Genomic DNA, 19,526 nt, shown 5'->3' on the forward strand with positions numbered 1-19,526 from the left:
ACCGGTGCCCGATTGCTAATTTGTTTACATCGTTCATCATGTGCATTTCAGACGGTAGAATGAGAAACAGTACACCATTGCATTACTTATTCAACATCTTTATATGAGTTTTCTTGACTAAGCATACAGAAAGTCCAAACATACAAACTAATACATAGCATTTCTTATCATACAACACCTCCTTCCGTCGTACACTCGGATCGAATGCATGATGGACCCGGCAAGGGCTTACTCGCCTTTCTTCTGTTTCTTGTTGTAGTCCTCAAGGGCTGCCTTTATTGCATCTTCTGCCAGCATCGAGCAGTGCAGTTTGACCGGCGGCAGCGACAACTCCTTGGCGATGTCCGTATTTTTCAGCTGGCCCGCCTGATCCAATGTCTTGCCCTTTACCCACTCCGTGGCCAAAGAGCTCGAAGCGATGGCCGAACCGCATCCGAACGTCTTGAACTTGGCGTCGATGATTTTGCCATTCTCATCCACCTTAATCTGCAGCTTCATGACATCACCGCAGGCCGGGGCACCGACCAGGCCCGTACCGACGTTCTTGTCCTTCTTATCAAGCGAACCGACGTTTCGCGGGTTTTCGTAGTGCTCCAAGACGTTCTGGTGATACAGGGCGCAAGGTACGCTGTGCGCACGGGAAACCTTCAACAGTGCACCGATATTGCGTGGGAGAGACATGATGTTATATTGATTTTATGAACCACAAACGAATTTAAACGACACGACGCCTAGTTTTCACCGCAACTTCTTTCACAATCAACCACGCTCCTCGACAAACAATTGCGTTGTGGTGCAGTACGATTGACAATAACAAAAATCAGGTGTTCGCTTGCTGATCGTTCACCGAGCGTGTACATGATAGGGTTCAAAAGTTTGAACCAGTAAAATTGAAGCCTGGCTGTTAATATTTCGTTATAGAGCTAACTTAGCACCAAACCAGACGGTTCTCGTAATGAAGAATCATCTAATCATTTTATCTGCTCGTCATTCATAGATTTATCAGGTCACGTTCGCTGATAAAATCGACACGCTTTTCATCTAAAGCACAAATCACATTGTTTACATACAAACAGCTGTCAAACTACCACGGGCTGAATGGAGAAAAACAAGGCAAATATCGTGTTCGTCTCCTGCAAACTCAAGAAATAAGTGATATTTTAATAACAAACAAGTGCCTCAACCATTACCAACATGTCGGTAACGATTGCCCGGCGTAGCAACAGTACACAGTATAATCGAGCGGAATTGCTTAGCTCTAGGGCTTTACCTCAACAAAAAATCATCGTCATAACCGGTAGATATTGAAAGACCTTCCTCAGGTTCAAGTTAACTTACAATTCATTTTTTAGATAAAATCGGATTTGAACCCAACGCTAGCACGGTGATAAGCAGTTGGCTGAAGGAACAGTATGGCGATAATGCCTGTCCGGCTGAGCTAGTACAGCATCTGAACGGGTCGTCTAAATTCCAGTTAATCATCCTATCCAACGTAGAGCGACGATGTGAACCTAGCCAAATATTCAAATATATCGCACAGTGTAAGCAAAATTCCACCATCGAGCACGTTTTCGTGTGGATCGTGGAGAAAAAGCTGCAGGAAACGTTTCTTTTGCCCTACGTTGAGCATATGGCCGATACGGTGATCACATTCGAGGATAGGACACATTTGTCCCTGCTGATAAAGAAACCCACCGGAGGAGTTACCAACAAGTACTACGAGTTCGATACACTGAAAGAATCGTTCACTATCCTTGAGACAAAGCGATCCGCCTCAAGTAAACAGAACTCCGGAGCGATGGAAGTGGATCCTCCACCGAATCCTGCCACACTAGGCACATTCAAAATTGACTTAAAAGACGAAGAGGTGGCTGCAAAGAACGCTCTAACGTTACCATTTGAATTGTAAGTGTTTCCGTGCCGTTTAAATTAAGAATTAATTTTGAACTCAATTTGTTTTCGTGTGATCATCAGCTTCAAAACTCTCCCGGAAGGCGGTAAAATTCTTTATCATCCCGATGCCCAAGACGACCTCGACGAGGAGGACCCCGATGATGATTTGTTGATATAAAGTGTGTGAAATACATCCATCCCAGGCTAAGGACAGGTAGAACGAGACGTTTTTTTTGTTTTTAATCGATCTTTTATTCACGCGTAGTATCTGCACGGGATAATTTGGTAGTTTGATACGTCCTAAACAGGCTGTTCCGACAGCGACATTTGAAAATGAGCTAAATTACTAACTAGAGATACCAATTTCCTTTAATTGAACATCACCAAGTAGCTACCTTCGTTCCGCGGATTCACATCGTTCAGTTGGCAGTTTGGACTGTTTATGAACACGTATTCTGTATCGTTTTTCTGTTTCTTTTTGTCGTATCAAGAATTTCATCTTTTCTCCTTCTGCACGTGGTGCACGTAAAAGCAATTGACTGATTTTAAAAAGCATGCTGGACAGGGCAGAACACTTGCGTTCCTTTTGGTATGGAAGGATTGAGAATATAACATTAAGAAAGTAGGATATGGGATATAACAATCAACACAAAACAAAACAATGGCACTATAACCGGCTTAATCTAGCCTTTTTTCGGCTGCTTCTAGTTGGACGTCTCTGATTCGACGTAGATATCACTCTTTGGATCCGTTGCTAAGCTGCTCCAGCTAGTTGATTTACAATCGTCAAATTGTAGCCCCGGTTGCTTTCTTTCTTTACCGAAAGCGACTACCACGCAGGTTTCTCGGATGGCAAAAAACTGCCCCACCAGCTTGTCGAGCTGCAATGGATGCTCATCGCCATCCTGCCAGTGATCGTTCCGATCATGACGATCACCAGAATGTCCTACCGAGCTTTGTTTACCATCCTTTGGCCGGATTTTGCTAGTGGCCATATTGGCACCATTCGATCCACGGCGTAATGGTATAATCTGTCGATGAGTGTGCCGCTCATGATCATCACCATGGGCCGCTTGTTCGCTAGCCTCATGAAAAGTCGCTGCAACAACAAGAAATCGTGTTGCACCGAGTAAAACCTTTCCCTGCAGTAACCGTGCGCCCCATATGCCCTCCGCTAGCGGTAGCTTAAGTTTGCTTCCCTTCAAAAAATGGTTAAAACTATGCGGTGGTCCATTCGGGCTGTCTTCGATCGTAAAATGACTAGAAGCAACGATCGTCCCTAGCGGATCGATCCACTCGACGGTGAGTGAATAGTTGGTCGCGTTCGCTCCCTTTATCCGTTCCGATTCGAGCGGTGCAGCGAGTCGGAAAATGAGTGCCGGTTCCGCGTTCGTACCGATGATGCGCGGAAAGTTGCGCGACAATTGTTCCTTCTCGTCATAGTCTGTACTGACCTCGAGGTGCATCAGACGGCGAGCGAGCGGTGTGTTTCGGGTCACCTTTGCCGTTACGACTGGAGATATCCATGTTTCGAGCTCGATCCGGTTTTCCGTCCCATCAAGTGCTATTGCTTCGTGACGTACCAGAAAGCCACGGTACGTGTCACGCTCGAGATAGTGCGTAATTTCCCGTATCTGGCGTGGTTCGTACAGCTGAACCGGATTGGTGCGTCCATTCACCCGGAGCAAACTGTGCGCTACGTTTAGCAATGCTCCAATACCCGACGATCCGGTGTCTTCGTGATGGTACACATTGTGCCAGTACGAGTGCAGATTCGGATAGTCAGCCGGATACGGTCCAAAGATCCATTCCTCAAGCTGCAGCACGATCGCTTGATTAACCATCGCTTCAAACTTACGGGCAAAGTAGAGCTTCTTGTGCTGGCTGGCCTGTAACCGTTCCCAGTCCTCCGTGCGGAAATCGTTCGGACTACAGCCACACCAGTCCACGATGTGGCGGTATTGGCATTTGCAACCGAGCTGACGCTTCCAGTTTGTCATGTGCAGATTATTGTTCGTGTAGGTGTGACAGAAGCGCGAGTTACGCAGTGCCGTGTGGAAAAACGATTCCGCCGGTAGAATCGTGTACTGGAACACACGCAAAAGGCCGCGTATCAGTTCGTCCCGGTGTGCGTTACCTTCGCCCGTAACGTAGCGTGCAAAGTCGCGCGACAAACACACCCAATCGCTACCACCGTCGATGGTAATGCCGGCCGGGAGCGTCCGATCGCCGATGCGCCACATCCGATTGTCACACTCAACGAACGTCATGTCCAGGCCCTGCTTCTGTATGAACCGTTGGACCTCCCGGCCATGGTTGCGTACGAAGTTTTGTCCCCGGTTGGCCGTTAGAAACGTAACCAGCTGGTCGACCGTTTTGAGCGGGAAATCACTTTCGCTTAGATTGAGCACAAAATCCCAGTGCCAGTCCGTTTCGTACAGCAGGTGCTCCATGGAGGACAACAGCATCTGAAGCAACGATGCACCGCCCCAAATGGAAGAGAACCGTTTCCGCGCCAGTCGGATATTGGGGAACTTTGGTTCTAGCTTCAACAGTTCGCGGTACAGATACTCTTGGCGCTGTGTAAAAAGAAACCATGTGAGTCTGCAGTTCCATTGCCATCTTATAAACAACGGTCTAATGCTTACCGCATCGATATGTATGTAGTAATAGTGCCGTGGACTGTATAGTGCCTTCAGCAACCGGTGTACTTGCCGAACGGCTCGTCCGTTCAGTGTGAGCAGAAATGCAATTCGCACCGTTTCGTCTGCGTGCTTCGGAACCGTTTCGGTGCTTTGCGCGGCAAATTCTAAAAGAATGAGAAGCTTATTAAAAAGTACTACTTCCCTCGAAGTGATACATACTGCGTATGCCAGTTTCGTAAACGTTGATTGCGAAATAGCCACCGCAGGCTTGCTTAGGATCTCCGGGACATTTGATATTGCAGCTAGAGTCGGGAAGCTTGGCCGATGCTTTTGGTAGCTCGTCACCACAAAAGCATTCGTAGCTGGAAAAGGAACCATTTGATAAGAATCATATTTCTCCGAGGCACATCTGCACGATGGTTGCTTACCCATACTGTACACCCGCAAACGGGTAGCCTGACTGTAGACACAATCGTATGCACTTTTCCGGCGAATTGTTCGTCTTGAAGGTGGAGTAATATCCTGACAGGATGCGGAAGTTCTTCTCATCCCGGAAGCATCCAAGTGCTCGATTTGGCGAATGATCACCTCGCGGACAGTAGTTCGGCAGCCGTTGGGGGTAGAATTTTCCGGCCTGAATTTCACATGCTACCTCCACAATTTTCGCTTTACACGACTGGCTCTTGGCTCGGTGGATGGCGGATACGGTTTCCTTCCGTGTCAGCTCACACGGTGGCACAAAGTCGAGCTCGTCCAACCTTAGCACGTGCTGGTTCGGATTGCTCTCCTTAACATCTCGTCCATGCCGTCCCGTTCCATCGGCCGTTCGTTTCTCGATCCCGCCCATGGACAGGTTCAGTCCATCTGCGCCGGTGGAGGATTTTTGCACATACTTCTCGTACAGCCGCCTGCTTAGATCCCGTTCCTCCGTGGTTTCGTTACCCGTCAGTGGCATGCACAGGAGCTTGTACGCTAGAAATATCTGTGCGGCCACGATCATAAACCCGATCAGCACGAACACCTTGTAGCGCCATAGTAGGCGCAGCGGGAACTTTTGCATGTTGCACTGCCAAGCCGCACCGAGCACCAGCAGCGCTACGGACGGTGAGCGAGTTCTATATCTGTAGCAAAACGACACCTACACGTGGATATCTGAGCCGGAGCCGCGTGCATTGGAACCCGAATCTCCTACCGAAGAATGCTACCGAACTGTAACGCAGCAATATTCCAACCAATACATTCACCTTCCGATGGTGCACATGATCTCTGCCCGATTTGGGAAAGGTTATCTTCTAGCCCCCGCTGTGGTAACACTGCTGCAGTGAACGAAAGAAAAAAATAATGGGCGATAGAAAATGTGTTAACAAATGTGTCAGCTAGCAAGTGGTGACGCGTGCACCGAACTTGGACGATACCTACGGTTACGTGGGTCGGTGTAAAGAATCAAATTACATCTAATTAAGAACCGTCGTCGTGACTTGCTCCAGATTGGAGAACCGCCAGAAAAGCACAAGAAACAGGGCAAAAGCAAATGCAACAAGACGCAGAACAAGCAGAAGAAGAATGCTTGTTTTGACAACACGGTTTGTTGACGAAATGGGTAGTGGTCTACGGAGCGAAGGTTGGTCTACGGAAAGCATTTTGACAGCAAGCTTGAGCAGATGACTAGGTTGACGTTTTAGTGTTGAAATTGTTGGTTCACTTTTTTACTAGCTGTCATGCAAACTCATCAGGCGCGAAACATTTGTTATTCTTTTCAACATACACGCTTCTAAATGCTCCAATGTATGTTTATTTTCAGAATAAAATACACCTCCATTACAAAAGATTTTTATACCAATTTGGATAACCTAGGTCCGTTGCTTAATGCGATTGCGTACATCGCTTTTCGGGTCCGGTGCCAGCGTGCTCCACAAGGTGGCAGAACAGTCAGCAAATGATTTGAAATTGTATTGTTCCGGATCTTTTTCCCCACCAATAATGCACGTACTCTCAACGTGGAACGAATTTTGAACGCTTGCGGCTAGGTGTGCATGTTTCTGTAGCACGTGATCACTGTTTTTCATATTGCAAGAGGTTTGTTTAAACAACTCAACTAGACCACGAGGTCGAATGCAAACGGATACAGTTGCGCTTGATCGGGGCGACGCGATGACTTCGTGAGAAGCAACCATAAAATCGACTTTTCCTATGAAGGTTCCATTTAAAGTTACCTGTGCACGCCAAACGCCTTCCACGAGAGGAATGGTCAGTGTCGTGCTTTGAAGTGAATGACGATCGAATTTATCTGGATCATCATTGATCGTGTAATTTTCAACCACCGATTGCTCATAAGGATCGATCCAATCCACGGTGACGGTGTGATTAATAATGGTTTTGGATTGGATGCCGTTTCGTGGCAGGTGAAAAATGAGCATAGGCCGCTTGTTGGCCGATAGAACCTGGTCGAAGTCGAGTGGACTTTTTTCGACCACGTCAATGACGTTAGAAATCGCCAACATTACATTTAACAGCTTGCCGTCTAAGTTCCAGCTGGGAATAAACTTGTGTATGGGCTTAACAAAAACCTCCAGCTCCAACCGTTCATCGTTCACCAGTGCTAAATGGCGAATCAGAAATCCTTGAAATGCATTCCGATTGAAGTAGTGCGTTAGTTCCAATATCTTCATTACCTCGTAGTGCTCGTAACCGTTGCTCTGAGCAGTAACGTACAGCAAAGCATACGCAACGTTCAAAATGGCATTCGTTCTCGGGTCGTGGATCTCATCTTCGTGATGGTACACATTTTCCCAGTATGCGTTCAAGTTCGGCACATTTGACGGATACCTGCCAAATGCGTACTCTTCCACCATGAGAATAACCGTTTGATCAAAGATAGGATTAAACTTTCGAACGGCGTAGATCACGTCAGCGATGTTGCTCTGTATATCTGGCCAACTGTCTCGCCGTATGATGAGTGGACTGCAACCGGTCCATTCGATCGTTCGCGCTACCGAACAACCAACGCCGTAAGCCCAGCTAATTAAGCGCAAACCACTGCTGTAGAGCGTTTGACAGAAAGGCGAATTTGGCAGCACTTGATGGAAAAAATTTTCCGTTCCAAAAACCGTATGTTCCATAATGCGCATAACATCGGCCACTAGGTCGTGCCGGTCGTCTAGTACGTACTGAATAAATTCTCGCGACAGACAAAACCAATCACTTCCACCGTTCGTCACTATACCGCTCGGTAGTTGTCGATTGCCGATAATCCACATCCGATTATCACACTCCAGAAAGTTCTTACTATATCCCGACTCATTAATAAATTTGTCCACCGAAACGACGGATTGCATTTGCAGGAAATTTCGTCCCCGATTGGCAGTTAGAAATTCGGTCAACTTTGCTACCGGTTTGACTGGAAAATCACTTTCGCTCATGTTCAATATATAATCGGGATTCCACATGGTGAGAATGTCCTGCATAGATGCCAGTAGGGCCTGCAGCTGCGTAAAGCATCCCCAGGTGATGGAGTGTCGCTGACGAGCAACGTAGATATTGGGGAAATCGTTCTCCAGTTTCAGAAGCTCGCGGTAAAGATAGTGTTGCTTCTACAAAAGATAAAATGTTTAAGTCGAAGAACAAAAGAAAGAAAGTGTCTGAACACTACCGATTACTTACTGGATCGACATGAATGTAGTAATAGTGGCTCTTGTCGTAAATAGCACGAATCAAACGGTGTACTTGTCGAAGATTTCTTTTGTGAAATATCAGAAGAAACGCGACTCGAACCGGTTTATCCTTCGGGCTCGGGTACAGCTTAATCGGTTGTATTGGGTGTTCTGCAATGGGATTCAATCAGCTGAGCATAACGTCACTGTTGACACACTTACTTGCAAGACCCGTTTCGTATACTAAAGCTTCAAACGCTCCTCCACAGTTCAGTGCGGGATTTCCAGGACAAGGAAAGCTACACATGAAATCGTTGAGTTTTTCCTTCGAAGTCGGTTTTTCGTCTTCACAGTAGCAAAAATGTCTACAAACAATGTTGGTTGGATTGAAAAATATGAGCAAAAAATAATGCCTGTTGAATTAACTTTTTTACCCTTTTTGAACCATCGCAAAGCGAAAATTACGCTGGGTGCAAAAATCAACACAGCGTTTCGGAGTATTGTCGGGCATTTTTGTAATCGTGGAGTTGTAGGTTAAGATTTTGCCTGGATAACATCCCACCAGTCGATGCGGTACGAAACCTCCCCGTGGACAGTAATGCCCGATCGATCGCGGCGTAAGTTTACCCTCGGCATTCTTGCAAGCGGCATTTGCTATCTTAATTTTACACTCATCACTAACGGCACGTGTGATGGCATCGATTGCTTGTGGGTCTGAAACGTCGCAAGGTAACTCATGCTTTGTCCCATTCGAACTGGTAAGCGTTCGGATTGAGGAAGCATCGGGATTAGCTGGAACCGACCAATCGAAAAGATGCGAATTTCTTAGCAAAATTATCACGGAACTTGTGAGAACTATCGCGCAAATGATACACCTAAAACTGATAAAACGATTAAAAACTGGAGCCATCGTTACGAAACGTAACCATTGAAGGTATGGTTAAGACTGCGGTTTTAAATTGTGAGTAAAACGAGTTACCTGTTGAGCAGATGCGAGACGCAGCTGTGTAAATAAATCAGTAGTTCGAGACCGGTGTATTCCAAAGAGCTGTTTCGTACAGTGCGTGCGTGTTCGTGATCGTCAATGATAGAATATCTTCGTATGCTGAAGACTCACTTCGGGTCCATTGGGGCGCTGGTTTAAAATATTTGAAAATTGTGCATTGTTTCCCCTACTTCATAGTAGTTTCTCTATTGCAGTTGTACTGAAACGAAAAGCCGGAATGGTAGCTACACTTTTGTTTATTGAACTATTTGTCCAGTCTGTTTGTATTGTAGAAATGTATTTTACTAAAATATGTATCTACTTAGAAAAAAATAGAACCGTTCAATCGAGCGGATTGCATTGAGAAATCGAGTAGAATGCAACTGCTGGGTATGACCGCGGGCGGTCCCACTGTCAAACGTGTAGGCTGTCAAATGGCGAGCTGTCAAGCTCTCCAGAATGCTCAAACCTGCGGCTGTCGCCTTGTACACATCTTGGTATTCGGTAAAATTATCAGTGCAGAAAAGTTGAATTTTTCGCGACAAAAACAAAAGCATTTTCTACGGTATCTTTTCGCTACGGTTCGTAGGTTGTATATTTGCCGAACGCACCACTCTCCGGCAAAGGCACGGAGAATCGGGTAAAGTTTCATTCGCTTGCCACCGCCCTACCTTCATTCGCCAAACATTCGCAAACACAGCTCACGGGCATAGTGCGTGCAGTTGCCGAAAACTTAAAATTAAGACGTAATCTTCCGCTCGGGACAACAAATCGGATTATTCTATCGTATCGTGCGACAGGGCGGACAGTGAAGGACACATTGGATTAGAGCACGTTACAAAGCTAGGTAAGCATCCGGTTCCGTTTACTGTTCTTTCCATGCTCGTCTCATAGCCATCCAGGGTGGTTCCGGCCACGGTACGCGGGGTGATTTCGATTGTTATGATGTGATGATAAAGGAATGTGTGTCCGCTAACTGTTCCGCAAACAAACGATGTTTGCCGTTAATCACGCGTTACTTTTGCTGTGCGCTGTCTAATCGATTGACCCCACCGTACAGGAAATGGTTTATGAGATTATTCGATGTATCCGCTTTGTTCCACCCTCACTGATCACGTTTTTGTTTTGCTATTCCAGATCGCTTTGCTCTACTGCAGTACGAACAATCGTATGCCCTGGTCTGTGTGTATGTAACACATTTCCTAACATTTGACCTTGCCGTAAAGTAGCCGTCAAAATTAGCGGAGAAACAAGAGTACGCAAAATGTCCTTCAGTTCGGACTCACCGGATGCGAAAAAGCCCTGCAAGGGTATCCTCAAATCCTCGAGCAGCTTCGACAAACATTCGGCGGCATCATCGGTGTAAGTAGGATGTGCTGGTTGGTGAGTTAAGGAGAACGGTAATATGCTGATACAACCTTCGTTTTTAGGCATAGGAAAAGTGCCAAATTTGATGAGCTGAACGTGCTACAGACGTACCATCCGCCGGATAAAGATTACGGTCACATGAAGGTGGACGAACCGAAAACTCCCTTCAACTACGTGGAAGCGGCCGACGTCGATCAACTGGACGCAGAAGTACTCGCGGAAAGGTATGATGTATGGTTGGCATTTGGAGAACCGCACCCACATTGAGATTGGTCCCACATCGCAATGTTTTAGATTACGCGTTGCAGCAGACGCTCGCAGTGATGCCGTATCCGAGGAGGAGCTGGACGATGACGACGAGGAGGAAGAAGAAGAACTCACGGAGGAGCAGAAAAAGCGTAAGCTAGAATTCGAACGACGCCGCAAAGCACACTATAACGAGTTCGAGGCAGTTAAGCTGGCCCGCAAACTTATCGAAGAGGACGACGAGGAGGAGGAGGAAGAGCAGGCCGATGATGATCCAAACAAAGCGGACGACGAGCCAAGTTCGAACAATACGCGCCCAGCTGCTACAGAAGGGTCATCCAGCACACCTGCCGGTAAGGGCGAAACGAGAATGGAGATCGAGGAAGAGGAATCCGATCGAAATGCAAGCAACCGGGCGAATAAGGTTGGCTCCGCCGAAAGTCCGACCGCACGATTAAAACCAGGTATGGAGGAAATTGTTTAGGCGTGTGTGTGTGTAAGTATCGTCAACCGTGTTGGTACCGTGTTGGTCGAGCGGGGCAGAAGGTGGAGGAGGAGGACGAATGAATGGGTGGCACCCATTGTCACGGATGGAAACATTTACGCTTCCACAGCCGGATCGCGTGCACACCGCCGTTTCCGGTGGGTCCGGTTTTTTACAAACCGTACGATTGTCCATATAGACACACACACACACGCATACACACAAACAAACACGCATTAATACATGCTATGCAACGTCGTGGGGTGATACAAAAAATCAAGGTCCTAAGACTGCCAATCTGCCATTTTTTGAGCTGTTACAAGGTTACACCGACGCAGAACGCGCTGGGAATAGAGAAAAACTTGTCCACTTCGTTTTACTGTATTTTGTCTTGTTTTGCTGTTTTTGCCTTTCTTGTAGGCGTTACAAGGATACAAGGGGTGTATCTGTGCTGGTGTGTGTGTCCGTATTGCTTTACAGCAACTAGAAGCAGCTAGTTTAGCCGTTAGTTTGATGAGTCCCCGGCAAGGTGTGTGACTCACATCTGATCTAGCGCAGGTGTGTTAGGGCAAATGTAAGCAATCGAACAATGTGGGAAAAAATACAGCAATTGTTGTGCAGGTATCTAATATACGTCCTAAAACGAACAAAAATGTCGCCAACAATCAACGATTTCGAAACACATTTCCCTTATCTGTGTACCAGTTTGTTTAGATTTCAGCTACCAGAAGGGCTATTGTTTGGAGTTTTCCCCGTTTGTAACTGTTCTGCTACCTGTTTCGATCTGGTTTTAATCTGGTTTTATTCTCTTTTTTCTTTTTTTCCAAAATTTTCCCATTTTTTCTCTTCTTGTTCTCTTTGTTGCGCACTATTGCGTGTTGTTATTGATGCACCCTACATTAATTTTGCCCTTATGTGTATGTGTGTGTATGTGTGTGTGTGTGTGTGGGGTGTTTTTTCTGTAAATTCTGTTGTTGGCACGCAATTCTGTTTCGTGTATCGTGTACTCTTTAACGCCGTAAACACAAGTGTCGAGTGCAATCAGACTCGAGGAAAGTTCCGACTTTGAAAGCCCACGTAGCTCGGTTATCGCACTGATAATGATAGTGTCGATCTGTTTGATGATATTCTTCATCGTTTGCTTTACGTTACTGTTTTATCTGCTGAAAAGAAATATTTAGGTACGCAGCAGCAGCACTGTGCCGGTGTGCGACAGGTTCGATCAGTTCCTTTCCTTCCGGTTGAATAGGGTAACTGAGTAGGTGTTTCCGTTCTTGTGAGTGAGAATTTAGCTAGGTAGATCGATAGGAAGAGAATATTTATGAATTGTTCTTTTTTAACTTTCGATTAGAATTCGATTAAAAGCGATGAAGAACGGTAGATAGAATTGGTTAGCCGCTAGGGAGGTGAGAACGGATTAGTTTAGTAGTGTTACAGAGTTGAATGGTCCCCAGACAACGGCACTCGAAAGTCCACACCGTAACCGAATTCGGATTTAGTTGTAAATAACCTCGCACCAATGGTTCATTTTTATTATGTTTCTTTCTGCTAAGAACCATCTCTAAATATGATGCATAAGCATACGATTTTACGACTAACTAAGATTAGATTTGTAACGCATGCGAAGCGAAGGTACGCGTCCGATAAGTTAGTCAGGAGGAGTGTTCTGTTTTCGTTTACCTCCATCACCAAAATCGAACCACTAACCCAAATACCTCCATTACCATGTTGTTACCTTCGCTCTTGTGAACCTTTTGCTACCAACGAAACCCAGTGCTACCAGGTGTGTCGCGATGCTGTTTGGTAACATTCTGTGGTTTTTTTATCTAGCTGCACCCGTGGGTAGAATGGGAATAGGAACGGGCTGGTTTTCAAAGGAACGCCGGTGCACAAACGGGTTTGCCGCTTGTTGCTGCTCATGCACCACTGCTTCCGCCGCTTGTAACATCCGCCATCGTGTGTGCTAGTAGTCATTGTTTTGAGCGATCTCTTATCCGGCCTATAGTACGACGGGGACAGGTGTGCAGTTGTGTAGTGTGCGATATGGGTAAGAAACCGATTGCTGCACAATCAATCAATCAGTGTGTGTTTATGGAGCGGGGGATTTAATGAATGAACGCGGACAACACAGACGTGTTTGTACTGAGGACCGGCGAATAAATGATAGAAACTAACTAAAATACCACCACAACCAACACCCGGTTGTCGTGGTGCTGGTAAACCATAGGCGCTTAATGTAGAGAACAATAATTTTACAACTTCATTTGCTTAATAATGATTGGCGCGTATTGGCGTTCGCTAGTAGTACCGGTAAAAATTGGAATCAAAATTGTGAAACCAAACATTGGAGGGAAAAAAAAAACAAATTTAGAAAACGTTTCCCAAAATTCAATCAACCGAAAAAAGGAATTAAGTAGTAAAGATGAAGATAAAGGAAGAGAAAACTAATCGTAAAACCCAATTAAATTAAGCAATATAATACCTTTCAACTGCGAATCGGTACTCGGTCGAAACCCGCAAATGGAAAACAAACACTGAAACATGGTTGACAATTGGGCATTTGGATGAAAATAATGCCAACCAACAACCACCTTGTAATAAGATAATCAAAAATCAAACCAGGAAAAACTGGCTTAAAAAAGCAGGAAAAGTGTAGTTTGCTACCCAAGCAATGGAGTGTATGGTTAAACGTTATTATGCGGCTGTTTTTACTCATTAGGAAAACAAAAGAACATGATCTGTTATTTTAAAACTAGCGCAACATCTCAATTAAATTGCATGTCAAATTTGACTATTTTTGGATAATTTTAATGTCTCAAAAGGTGAAGCTAATCAAAACAAAAAAGAAGAAGCTGTTTAAAGTTTAAAAAAATTCAGTTCAAGTTCGACTTGCTGGTAGTGTTTTAAGCTCTAAACTCGGCCACCGCAAGCATAACTGCAGATTCATTTTGCCACAAAAAAGGTATTAGTATGCTTTACATTGGCCTGGGGGAATGTAAACCCCCAATACAACATTAACTAAAAGAAATGTATTTATTTTTCGAATGTTAAATAGCAAATTGAAGAAAAAAAAAACGAAGTTCGAACAATTCCAACCATTTTGATGTAGATGGATGAACGTTAGAAAAGAAGAACAGAAAATCAAACTTGCGTAGCGTTTAGTATAGATTAGTTTTAGCTTTTTTTCCGGTAGCACACACCACCTCCCCGCATCCTACATGAGTTTGTAATGTATTATTAATAGTTTTCTTCGCAAGAGTGAGAAAGAATGGAGTGAGATTTAATTATTTAAACAAACCATTACCGCATAAGATTGTTGATTTCAAGCTGCGTGGTAGTGATAATGCGTAGTTTTACCTTCCTATTTTTTTTTGTTGGTGGCTGCGTGTGTAGCATACTGCACCCTTGACGATCCGTTTGCTTGGGCCAAAATAGTGAGGAAATGTTTTAAATTTTGTTCCCGATTTTAAATCCGTTTTGCGACGATCCCATGTACGAGAGATTAATAAAATGGGTAAAGAGAAATGTAAGGAAAGTGTAGGTTGAATAATGATAATAGTATCGAATCAATATGCATATAGTTTGCGATTGGATTGAAACAATTAGCAATATAATCAAAGAATACTATATTGTTTGTGGCGCCAGTAAAAAAGCAATAGAGTGGATGCGATGAGAGACAAAACGAAAGAGAACGAGTTAAAGGAATTTCTTGAATAAATTAAAATCGTGAATTGAATAATATGGTCGGTGGATGGCTTTCGCTCTGTGTCTACATATAATAATGCCTTTTGTTTTTATTTTTTAGGTCCATTGTAGGCACAACAACTGCTGCGACTGATTGGTGGGAAAATTGGCGGCGGTGCAAATTGAAATATTCGAATACGGCGATGTATGTGGATGGGCGCTGCTTTTTTCTCTCCTCTCGTTAAACTCTCGGACGCATTTTAATACCTACGTCCCGGAACAAGATAAACATGTGAATGTAAAAATAATCCTGCTGAAATTGTCGAACTAATTGATTTCGATGTTTCGTTTCGTAGCACGATCGGTACTTTTTTTCCTCCCACTCCCGGGCGCGTCCGGATATCGTCAACCGGTCGGATATCCCGGATTGGCCGCAGGGGCAGAAACACGCGGGGGAGGGAGACGTTACTGCATTAATGATGTTGTTGTATTCACTCATCTGATTGTGCAACGGTGGGGATGGGATTATTTTGCTTGTGCCGCCCAGTTTGCATTATGGAACGCCGTGCACTAAATCATGCCGCCCGGCGTGCGACGCCTGGATCGGTTGAGTGTCCGTTCCGCTCGACTGCACCCGCCAGATGTAGCGTAGCGGGGTGCTCATACATGCGGAAAGCAGTGACGACTCATTATCGTTAAAATAAATTCCTCTATCATTACCAGCGACACAACACCGTGGTGTCTTTGGGTGTTTTTGTTTCGGATTGTTTTTTTTATTGAGGGGAGGCTTTGTAATGATATATTTTAACCCGTCCCCGCCCCCGTACGGTGGGTAAGGATTGAACGCATTCGTCATACCGTGAAGGGCGGTGTGCAGGTGTTGAACAAATCGGCCAACGTGCGAGGAAGAGTAACAGTGCACTGTATCGTGTATTAATTTAATAAACAAAAGTATCGCTTGCGTCGTTCCCCTTTCGATGGCCAATGGGTTTTCGCGTATGCAGCAAAACCAAAAAAGGGGGGAAGGAACACGTTTGGCATAAAAACGAATGGGCGGAAAATTGATTCCCCCATGGTGAATAGTGGGTAAAACTCAAATGTGATATCATGGCATTTTTAATGTCCCATTTACTCTGGAGAGAGAGAGAGAAAGAGAGGAAAAAATGGTTGGGTTTTATTTTTGCTTCAAAGTTCGGAAATAAATATTTTAGGCGCTGTTGGGACAAAAAGCAACAGTACGGAAATGGTGGTGCAAAACACGGTTTACAACTCTTTATGGTGGACGCATTCGGAACTTTCCGCACTCTGCATGTTGATGAGTGTAAAAATTAATTCACCTATCTGTTTACCCATCACGTGCCAACGGTCATCAGTTGTTTACAGGCATATAAATTAGCACCACCAACCAACCAATCGCTGAGCGATACGGCATTGAATTGTCCGTTTTATTCTTACTTTGTCGTCGTCGTAATTGTATCCACCGCTTTTGTTCGGCACTGCAACCAACGCTGTGCCAAAAGCGAAGGGAGGTTGCAGTGGCGAACAAAAGAGTCGGCAGCTTTAGGTAAACTTTCACTTCACTATTTCGACCATCTCTGGGTCCACGGGTAGGTGTTCGGGTGAATTCAACCGGAAGCGTACTGTACCAGAACTCTCCCAACGGCACTGCCAGCGGTTGTTGTTATTACGGTGCGTTGACGAGTGTTTTACAATGTAATAAATTGGTGCACATTCAAAATGTGGCTACCAAGCATGTAGCCTGCTTTTTTTTGTCCTGCAAAATAAACCAATGGTTACTACGCGGTTGGTTTTATTTTCTATTTCGTCGTTCGCTTTTTTTGTTGTTGTGGGGCAACATTTAAAAATCGGAAAACGTAAATGTAATGCAACTGCAAAAAGAAAATATGAAAACGAGAAAAAAAGGTACCGGTAATATGGAAAGCTGTTTTTACATTCGCTTCACTATTGCGCGTGGGGACAAACACGAAACATGGGGGACAAAAAGCGAAATCTCGATTTGATATTTATTTGCTGATGAATATGTTTATTTTTTCTGCCCCCACCCGTAGTTCGGCTGCGTGGCGAGAAACAAGTGGGGGCGAGTGGACCATTTTTGTTTCTGCCGCCGTGTGCAAATTCGGCACGCACGCCGTGGGCCCGTCTGTCACTTCGTAATGTTGTTACTTTGTCCTTTGCTTCGTCGAACCGGTTTGCGCACAAATGGGTGGGTAAAAATACACAACAAATAACAGAACGCCGATGGGCGAAAGAAGAAAAAAACAAGGATACGAACCCATGTTATGTACGCAGATGATTTCGATGATTTTATTATAGAGTTGCAATAGATGCTTTTTTTCCCCGGCTGTTTTGGGGAGTGTTTTTGTCGCCCTCGCTGTTGCTGATTTTGGTTTTTGTATGTGTCGAGCGGAACAAACCAGTTGAAAATGATGGTTCTGTTAGGCACACGAGGGTATATATGCACAATGGTCGTCTTAATTCATGTTAAGCGAATTTATGCTGGGTTCGTTTGAGTGTTTTTTTTTTGGTGAACCAAAAGGGCAGACACTCGTGATGTTTTAATTAGAAACAAAGGGTGTAAGGGTGTTGGTTTTTGTGTGTCTTTAGATGATACTACCATTATTTCATATTGTAGCCCACAATGCTTGAGATGGTCAGCCCACACCGCTTAAAAGAAACACGAGATTTATTGTGATTGTGATAGATTTAAGTAACTTAATATTGTAGAAAATCGTATTAATGATACCAACTGTACTATATCATTTAAGATTTTTTAAAGTATGTGATGAATTTTCCTTGTGAATATCTGGCCTTTAATATTAGTTTTGGTTAGTCCTCAAAATCTCAAGTATTAGAGGAACTACAAATGTCGAATTGGTAGAGGATCGGAACTATTAAATTAGTTAAAATCAAATAAGAATAATAAAAAATTGACACTCAATTGTGTTCTGTCGGACGAATTACTTCACGAGATCAACTATTCGGACATTACCCTTATTTAACGTGGCCATAAGATCTAATGTTAATAGTAAGTTGCCTCGTTACACTGTAATGCATGTTATTTTTCTGTGTCTGGTGGATAAAAGGAGCTACAACAATATTGCAGGATTAAATCCTGGCCTGGATAAGCTTATAGTATGTGAGTTCTACGAACTCTATTTTCCAGACACGGTGAAGTTTCTTAAATTTATCATCTGAGGCTAGCAAGCTCTCTTGATTATTGTAAAATTTCAATTAAGAACAAAAATCGGAGTCGTCGAATGGTAAATACGACAGCAAACTGCTTCACATACTTACCAAACACGCTGAACCTGTGATGGAAATCTGAAACAAAAACGATGTAAAAAATGTTTCTTTCATTACATCACCGTATGGTTTCTCGCCAAGGAGCGAAACAAAAACCAACCCAAGCGAACCATGATGGGTTTGAAACAGTGCAATAAAGCACCTCAAACCCAAAGCCGATAATGAGTGTGGGCTGGTATAAAAATATGGTTTATTAAAATTGGATAGCCCGGACCGGGTTGAAGTGTAATTTTGTGGTTAGAGCCCACATAGGATATATGAGGTCGTGCTGTGGGCTAGTGGCCAACAAACCAATGAAAGTATCCGCAAAAAATACGTAAAACCCTCCGCACGGTCTGTTCCTAGTTCCCACGTGGGCCGTGGGTAAAACTCATTTGTGGCTTTGTGGGATGGATGGGCTCTGTTGGGGTGGGGTGTGGGATGGAGGGAGAAATTTTAATTGGACTAAGTTTGTTGATAAAGCGGAAACTATGAATTAAGCATATGTGTCTGATTTCACATCGGCCAGCCGTATCATGCGTTTGAATAATGATTATTGTCATCTTTTTATTATTATCCCCGGACCCATCCGTTCCGGGTGTGTCTAACAAATTCCGTCCACTTCCTGCAATGTGGGCAGCGGGCAACGAGCGAACGAGGAAGAAGTAGGAGAAAGGGGTATTCGCTTCGGTTCCATCCCCGTATCAAATTAATCAACAATAAGTGCAAATTTACGACACCCATAGATATATTATGCACGCGCTGCGCTGCTTTTTTGGACCTGCCGGTGGTCAGTCTTTTGACTTTCGTTAACACACCGACGCCAGGATTCGTTGACCCGGAACGGTGCGTCCGTTTCAATTTGTACGGTTTGGGATGTCAACGCTTATTTGTCATTATGGGTCGCACCGGCACCGGGTCGCGGCTATTTGCGAGTAGTAATTTTAATAATTTGAAACAATGTATAATAACGACACGAGGGCAACGTTGCGAAAATTGACAGCAGCGGAAGGAGGCAACCTCCTCCGGGGTTCACTCTGTGTCCACCATCCACCATGTACATGTTTGGACAACGAAAAACAATCCCGGGACAAATCCTTCAAGCATTGTTATGAAAGCGGCAGCTTCATTCCCCCGGCAGCTTCCGTTTATTTAAAGGGTGTCAAATTAAAGGGTCTCTGGTTGCCTGGTGCCTGGTTTAATGCTTCAACCATTATCTGCGATAGCAACCGATAGCACTACCCAACCCCACCTCCACACCCCACACA

The 19,526-nt window shown here is 44.6% G+C and overlaps 5 protein-coding genes across 5 annotated transcripts; 2 read left to right on the forward strand and 3 right to left on the reverse strand.

The window, feature by feature from the left end:
• Nucleotides 1–42: 42 nt before the first annotated feature.
• LOC128303700 (iron-sulfur cluster assembly scaffold protein IscU) lies at nt 43–798 on the reverse strand. Its single transcript, XM_053040749.1, has one exon. It carries the CDS (start codon nt 679–681, stop codon nt 229–231), a length of 453 nt encoding a protein of 150 aa, XP_052896709.1. The 5' UTR covers nt 682–798; the 3' UTR covers nt 43–228.
• A 263-nt stretch (nt 799–1,061) lies between these two features.
• LOC128300404 (elongator complex protein 5) lies at nt 1,062–2,474 on the forward strand. The gene is made up of 3 exons (XM_053036443.1): nt 1,062–1,297; nt 1,353–1,905; nt 1,975–2,474. The coding sequence occupies exons 1-3, from the start codon at nt 1,195–1,197 to the stop codon at nt 2,069–2,071; spliced, it is 753 nt and encodes a 250-aa protein (XP_052892403.1). The 5' UTR covers nt 1,062–1,194; the 3' UTR covers nt 2,072–2,474.
• A 31-nt stretch (nt 2,475–2,505) lies between these two features.
• Nucleotides 2,506–6,039, reverse strand: LOC128300403 (xylosyltransferase oxt). The gene is made up of 5 exons (XM_053036441.1): nt 5,958–6,039; nt 4,967–5,851; nt 4,758–4,900; nt 4,542–4,702; nt 2,506–4,472 (listed from the first exon to the last, which is right to left on the reverse strand). Exons 2-5 carry the CDS (start codon nt 5,596–5,598, stop codon nt 2,598–2,600), a joined length of 2,811 nt encoding a protein of 936 aa, XP_052892401.1. The 5' UTR covers nt 5,599–5,851; nt 5,958–6,039; the 3' UTR covers nt 2,506–2,597.
• Nucleotides 5,915–8,699, reverse strand: LOC128303073 (xylosyltransferase oxt-like). The gene is made up of 5 exons (XM_053039927.1): nt 8,623–8,699; nt 8,411–8,553; nt 8,199–8,359; nt 6,752–8,128; nt 5,915–5,953 (listed from the first exon to the last, which is right to left on the reverse strand). Exons 1-5 carry the CDS (start codon nt 8,697–8,699, stop codon nt 5,915–5,917), a joined length of 1,797 nt encoding a protein of 598 aa, XP_052895887.1.
• Nucleotides 8,700–9,686: 987 nt separating this feature from the next.
• On the forward strand, nt 9,687–11,503 carry LOC128303359 (protein phosphatase inhibitor 2). The gene is made up of 4 exons (XM_053040290.1): nt 9,687–10,020; nt 10,311–10,535; nt 10,604–10,765; nt 10,836–11,503. The coding sequence occupies exons 2-4, from the start codon at nt 10,438–10,440 to the stop codon at nt 11,269–11,271; spliced, it is 696 nt and encodes a 231-aa protein (XP_052896250.1). The 5' UTR covers nt 9,687–10,020; nt 10,311–10,437; the 3' UTR covers nt 11,272–11,503.
• The last annotated feature ends 8,023 nt before the right edge of the window (nt 11,504–19,526 follow it).

Source organism: Anopheles moucheti, chromosome 3 (assembly GCF_943734755.1).
Source record: "Anopheles moucheti chromosome 3, idAnoMoucSN_F20_07, whole genome shotgun sequence".
Classification (NCBI taxonomy): Eukaryota; Metazoa; Arthropoda; class Insecta; order Diptera; family Culicidae; genus Anopheles; species Anopheles moucheti.

Bases quoted from the DNA above. Each gene is read 5' to 3' on its own strand.
- LOC128303700 (XM_053040749.1), bottom strand. From the start codon at position 681: ATGTCTCTCCCACGCAATATCGGTGCACTGTTGAAGGTTTCCCGTGCG.
- LOC128300404 (XM_053036443.1), top strand. From the start codon at position 1,195: ATGTCGGTAACGATTGCCCGGCGTAGCAACAGTACACAGTATAATCGA. The intron at 1,298-1,352 runs GTAGATATTGAA...TTCATTTTTTAG, and splicing joins AAAAATCATCGTCATAACCG to ATAAAATCGGATTTGAACCC. The intron at 1,906-1,974 runs GTAAGTGTTTCC...TGTGATCATCAG, and splicing joins CTAACGTTACCATTTGAATT to CTTCAAAACTCTCCCGGAAG.
- LOC128300403 (XM_053036441.1), bottom strand. From the start codon at position 5,598: ATGCAAAAGTTCCCGCTGCGCCTACTATGGCGCTACAAGGTGTTCGTG. The intron at 4,703-4,757 runs GTATGTATCACT...TCATTCTTTTAG, and splicing joins TTACGAAACTGGCATACGCA to AATTTGCCGCGCAAAGCACC. The intron at 4,473-4,541 runs GTAAGCATTAGA...CTTTTTACACAG, and splicing joins ACTACATACATATCGATGCG to CGCCAAGAGTATCTGTACCG.
- LOC128303073 (XM_053039927.1), bottom strand. From the start codon at position 8,699: ATGCCCGACAATACTCCGAAACGCTGTGTTGATTTTTGCACCCAGCGT. The intron at 8,360-8,410 runs GTAAGTGTGTCA...ATCCCATTGCAG, and splicing joins ATACGAAACGGGTCTTGCAA to AACACCCAATACAACCGATT. The intron at 5,954-6,751 runs GTAACTTTAAAT...ACGTAACCGTAG, and splicing joins AAGGCGTTTGGCGTGCACAG to GTATCGTCCAAGTTCGGTGC.
- LOC128303359 (XM_053040290.1), top strand. From the start codon at position 10,438: ATGTCCTTCAGTTCGGACTCACCGGATGCGAAAAAGCCCTGCAAGGGT. The intron at 10,536-10,603 runs GTAAGTAGGATG...CTTCGTTTTTAG, and splicing joins CATTCGGCGGCATCATCGGT to GCATAGGAAAAGTGCCAAAT. The intron at 10,766-10,835 runs GTATGATGTATG...GCAATGTTTTAG, and splicing joins GCAGAAGTACTCGCGGAAAG to ATTACGCGTTGCAGCAGACG.